This window comes from Amphiura filiformis, chromosome 10 (assembly GCF_039555335.1).
Source record: "Amphiura filiformis chromosome 10, Afil_fr2py, whole genome shotgun sequence".
NCBI classification, from domain to species: Eukaryota; Metazoa; Echinodermata; class Ophiuroidea; order Amphilepidida; family Amphiuridae; genus Amphiura; species Amphiura filiformis.
The window spans coordinates 41,279,650-41,285,789 of record NC_092637.1 but is presented as its reverse complement, the minus strand read 5'-3'; the positions used below and the strand labels follow the sequence as shown (position 1 = coordinate 41,285,789).

Sequence of the window (6,140 nt, the reverse complement as noted above, 5' to 3'; positions counted from 1 at the left end):
TCTTACTGGGATGGCTGTACCAGCTCACATAACTGTCCATCCGACTCTTACCATAATGGTACCAGAGTAATTCCAACGTAATGCTGGTTTCATACTTTCCTGCCGCTTGCCGCTTTGACGTCGACTTTTCTTCACTGCGCAGTCGCACTAGAAACGCAGTGACCAGTGGCAAGCCAATACATTGATCACTCTACTGCTTTGCCCAAGCGGCAAAATCGCCAGGAGTTCAATTCAAGTCAACTCTGGAGCCGTGCCGCTCTGATGAGAAGAAGATACGATTTTTGGCGATGCTGAGCAACACTGGCTTTCATCAATATGCCGCTTTTAGAAAAGTGCAAGCGACATAATAAACCGTCAGCGGCAGCGGGAGAAAATATGAAACCAACATAAAGCGTAGATTTATAAAAGAAGATGGCAGAATAAAAAAAAAATCCCATACAATAACTCAGGTTCCATTCTTCTCTATAGGTGGATATTTTCAGGAACGCAGTGGTCAAGTGTCTAAAGACCCTGGAGGCATTGGATGTAAATTGTGCACAAATGGTACTTTTGTTTCACCTTATCAAGCTCCTGGAAGACGAGCAGCAGATTGTGAAGTATGCCCGACGGGTACCAAAAAGAATAATTTCGCAGGATTCCGTGCCTGTCCATGTTTAGACGGATTCTATAGGAAGGATAGATTTGGCCCTTGTATGCGTTGCCCGGAACAAGGTATTGATTGTACAGATGAGTATCAAAAACTTCAGCCAGGGTTTTGGTGGACATGGAACTGGAACATCTCAACAAATTCCAACGATTCTGATGTTCCTCAAAACCTGAGAACCAAATACAAAGCGTTTGTCTCCAATTTGCTAATACATGATAGATCGTATGAATCTTACAATCAAGCAAGTACGAGATTTACAAATCCACTTCCAGCACCATTTCCGTGTCTCCGAGGCAATGACTCTTGTCCCGCTTTGAATGAAATCGATGGATCTTGTGGAGATGGTTATGAAGGATGGCTTTGCTCCAGATGTAGCGATGGCTTCTACTCGTGGTTTGAGTATTGCATCAAATGTCCTCCAATCTGGCATCTGATTTTAGAGGCTTTATGCGTTATTACTTTGATATGTATAATCGTAGCGGTCACAGTTTGGGATATCAGAAGGCGAAGCAACACTGATCGTTGCTTAGTAGACATTCTTGTTGCTCGATTTAAAATTGTCCTGGTTATTATCAGATAACTGGTGCTATATTTACATCTCTTCATAGCATCCATTGGCCACGGGGAATCTCAAATCTTGCAACGGTGTTCAGAGCATTGGAGCTTAACATATTCCAGATAGTAGCTACACCTCGATGCTTTATCAAAGCCCTGGAGTTGAACGTCTACAATAAATTTGTTCTCGGTATAATTGTCTGCTGTCTTGTATTTGCTTTGCCAAGTATTGTTTACTCGTGTATAAGGCTATACTTAAAGGTTAAGCTTTCCAGCTATGACAATATTTCAAATAGCATTAACCATGATAACGGAAGGAAATACTTGAAACGGTTGCGACCAAAGTGTTACTTGTTTGTAGTCCTAATGCTGTTCATCACTTACCCTAGTATGTGCGATGTGATCTTATCATTATTGCCAGTGGCTTGTGAAACATTTTGTGTCGATGAAAACAACGTTTACTGCGCGCATCGAGTTAGGTCAGATTACTCTATTGACTGTGACACCACGGAACACAAAAACTACATCAACTCAGCTTATTTTGCTTTGCTTTACGTTGTTGGGTTCCCTTTGGGGGTGTTCATAGTGATATTGAGGAACTCTCCTCGTACGTTGGAAACAAACCACGAAAATCAAGAACGCGAAGCCGACAATGATTCCAATTGTACAGAACTATCTTTCATTGTTGAAGATGATGACGATAGTAACAATAACAGGAGAGCAAGCCTTCTTGAAGAGATAGGTAACACCGCGCTGGAAAATGAGGAGACAGATAGTGTGGTATCAGAGGAGACTACTCCAACTATTCTCGAAGATCGCGACAATCTGAACATTAACATTTTGAAATATCCATTATATATTCGGTTTCTCTGTGAAAACTATAAACGAGAATACTGGTATTGGGAGATAGTAGAACTATCCCGCAAAGTGTTGCAAACATCTCTTGTAGTTCTCTTCGGCTCAGAGGATCCCCTTACCTTAGGAGCTACTGTGGCGTTGTCAATGGTGTTCATCACAAGTCATGCCTATTTCAAGCCTATGAAAGATTCCTTCGAACATTGGCTGCAAATGACTTCACTTGTAGCCATCTTTCTCAACATGCTTTGCGCCGAAGTTCTACTGGTTCCACTTACAGATCCATCTGGCTACCGACAAACAGCAATGGCGGTGTTTATAATTTCACTCAATGTGTCTGTTGTGCTTCTTGCCATTGGTAAGTAATATATATTTAAAACGTTCACCACACATAAATAAAAAAAGGCACTTTATTACCTACAACCTCATCCTGAACAGTACTTATGACTACAGTTACACATATTTAAAAAAAAAAAACAGTCATGCATATTATGACTTGTTCAGAAGATACAGATTTTGTTTCCACTTTGAATTTTTTTGTTTACCAGAAACAAAATTAAAGTAAATGAGAATTTTAATGTACAAAATGTGTCAATAAATACATCGCCAGAAACACCCCAAAACGTCACTGCAAGTTTGTTTTTGGAGATTGACTTATTTTGATATCTTTAGAAAGAATAAAATCTTTACATGTTCTATTCGCCGGCAGATCCGCCATGCCGCCATGAGCTATTGTGGCGTGTGGTGGTGAGTTGTAGGACATGTAATTGTCAGTGCGCGCTGGTTCGAATCCGAACGGTTCTGATTTTTCTCTCCTTTATTATACTGCCAGTTTGTCTGAGCTCCATTTCTTTAATTATTATATAGTTTATCATGCATGTATCCTCAGGATCCTCGCATTTAATATTTAATGTCTCATATTGACTGATGTCCTGTTAGGATACAGCAGATATGCTGCCTTCTCTATTTATAATCTTTAGAACAAGATACAAAACGAGGAGGTTAGGGGTATGTGTCGATCACTACATACACTTTTTAAACAAATGGTTATTCAGCATAAGCTGCCCAAAAACTACAACATGTATGTACATGTACATATTATCTGTTTAGGTGTTGAAAGAAGACCGCTAATGATTTGTTATTGGTCGTGCTTTTATTTTCAATTATTTAAATAATATTTTTATATTATAATATAAATCCTGGTGTATGATTTGTTATATTACCTTGCAGGGAATTCAATTCTTCTATTGTGGCGAGCAGTGAAGAAACATGGACGAAGTGGTTTGTGCTCCTGTCGACATTGTTTAGCCATCGTAAATAACATAGCATCCAGTGTCTCTGTTGTAAGCCGGAACAGACGGCCAAACGATCACAATCCTGCTGTAGTTTAAGACAAATTACCCTAGTAATAAATTACGTTGGCATTTGGTAGTAAAATTCTAAGATATATAACCTATTTGTTTGTATATTATACAGTACGCAACATTATTAAGGTACTGGTTATGTTCTGTATATCCTAAACAAAGACAGATATGTCAATACTGGAACAAGCAACAACAGCAGCATCTTTTAGCTCGGACGGAAAGAGCACGGGTATTGGGGCTTGTTTTAATTTTGTCATTTTTATCTTTGTTTACGTGAACATAACTGGTACCTTAATTATTTTGCGCACTGTATAGGTGGTGGTAGTCGTTATTGACAGAATTATGAACTTTGATATAATGTAAAATGTAAACATATTATAATTGAATACAGAATTAAAAAGATTTGCCTGGCGTAATCTGTCAACTAAAACACAGAAACGGTTTTCGTACGACTCTGATTGATTTCTGATTTTTACCTTGAAACCTCAAACTGTCTCAAATGTTAACTGTTAAAAGTTTAAAACTTTTCTGAAGACACTTCCGCCATTTTCTGTGAATCGTTTGGTGTGTTTTTTTCACTGAATCATTTTTTTACGCGTTACTAACCAATACGGGGTCGTAGGGAGTTTGTTTGACAATGATGACTCAGATATAGATGCATTTGATTAATTAGAATATATTTTTTTTATCCGTAAGTTAATGCACTATTTGATTTAAATTATGTTGTGTTGTCTTAGGGTATTATCTATTTATTATTTATAATGTATTCCATATTGGGTAATTAGCTCTTGCAGTGGTAGATTTATCAATTCATACAAATCTAAAGGTAAAATTAATATACATCAAAGTGTCAGTCAGTATTTTCATACATAAATAAGGATTCTGCCAATGGAATGCCAATACCAATTTGAGTCTGCTATTTCAAAGGCAATGTACTAATGCTACTTTGCACGAAATTATTCTACCTCACAAGATTCATACATTTTAATTCACACCTTTGAGACACAAATGCCATCAGCGTGAAAATGTATTAGCTCTTCCTTTGAGTGCTAAAGATTATGTAAAGTAGAGAGGCCAGTTTTAGCTACATAGAGTCCTATGCAACAGTTTTGGACAAAGGTGACTGCCGGGTTAGAAGTAATTGCTAGAGTCCCATCTTTCTGTTCAACCCATGCTTTTAAAAAGAACTGAGATATTTGGTTGGAAAATGTGTTTGTTTGTAACTTCTTTTTTTTTTTTTTTTTACATTTTTTACCCCAAAATGTCAAATATTAAATTAGCCATAACTTTATGTTTATATTTGCTCTGAATAACAGAAGGCAAATAAATATTTTATATCTGTGAACAAAAATAAACCATGCTACAATATTCCCAATTTATTATTTGTTGTTTAAACCCAAAAGTTATAGCTGTTTGTATGTTGACCTTTTTGGAAAAAATGGTAAAAAATCACAAGAACAGCATTTTTCAACCCAGATATCTCAACTCACCTCACCGTTCAGAAATGACAGCCGGGTAAAATGAAAAGATCAGAGTGTGCAGATATATCTTAACACCATAAGAGGCTGTCTTTAAAAATGTTGCTAGAAAAATTAATAAATCGTAACTGGAGCAGATGTGGCCACTCAGCAAGAGTGACACTATTAATGATGGCTTCAAATGACGCGCAACTGTGGTGGAGTGGGACGAAAGAGATAAAGTGTCTTGCCAAGGACACAACACATTGACCACGACAGGGTTCGAACCCACAACCTGGTAGCCTTAATACATTCTGATGAGTAATCCATCTGCAGGGTCAGAGATGTTAATTTTGGACTACATGATTATTGAATAAATATAAGCTGTGTTGAAATGTCAGAGAAGTTCGGAGAAAGCGTTGATTTAAAATAAAATTAAGTAAAATAAGTGTGAGTGTATTACAATTTGTCTGCCAACAATAACGTTCACGGTATGACTACCCTAAAAGCTCCCTAATTTTGTTTTCTGGGTAAAGTGCGACGAAAAAGATAAAGTGTCTTGCCAAATACACAACACATTGACCACACCAAGGTTCGAACTCAAAACCTGGCAGCTTTAATACATTTTGATGTGTAATCCATCAGCAAGGACATTCAATATATTTAGATGAAGTGAGGGCGACAAAGAAACCTGCTTTAAATGCTAGAGACCCGTACAATACACCTTTGGGATACATGAGAGCAATTCTACCCCTTTCCTAAGTGTGGCACTTACACTTGACTTTCTAATCATTACTTATTGACAGTCACCTGCAGGTAAATCGATGATATGCTGTCAGGCGACTGACAAATTTAATGGATGAAGCCTTCTGTCCGAAACAATGATACTGGTCACTGAATTTTATGAATAGTCTGTCAGCAAATCAAATCGGCATCAATGGAACACTGCGTCTCGTAATCTATTCTTTTCCGTGTTTCTGACAGCTTCCTTTGTAGCTACCCTTACAATGCACGCATAGGTAAACAGTGGCGGCGGAAGCATTCAAATTTAGGAGGGAGATGGGTCTGTGGATGAGAATGCTTTGTTCCGGTTTTACTGAGACATGAAAAATAATACATTTCCGATTATTTAAGCCCCAAATGAAGGTATGTTTTGCTATTTTATTGGCCAGTGTGCGCAAGACCACAAAATGTTGCAAAATTTACCCTATTTGGGCCAAAAATTAGGATGTATTCGTGCCACAAAGAAAGATGCAGAGGGCA

General features: G+C 37.7%; 1 protein-coding gene across 1 annotated transcript; it reads left to right on the top strand.

Moving 5' to 3' along the window:
* The first annotated feature begins 1,223 nt into the window (after positions 1–1,223).
* On the top strand, positions 1,224–5,326 carry LOC140162862 (uncharacterized). Its single transcript, XM_072186168.1, has 2 exons — positions 1,224–2,414; positions 3,287–5,326. Exons 1-2 carry the CDS (start codon positions 1,568–1,570, stop codon positions 3,445–3,447), a joined length of 1,008 nt encoding a protein of 335 aa, XP_072042269.1. The 5' UTR covers positions 1,224–1,567; the 3' UTR covers positions 3,448–5,326.
* Positions 5,327–6,140: the final 814 nt, after the last annotated feature.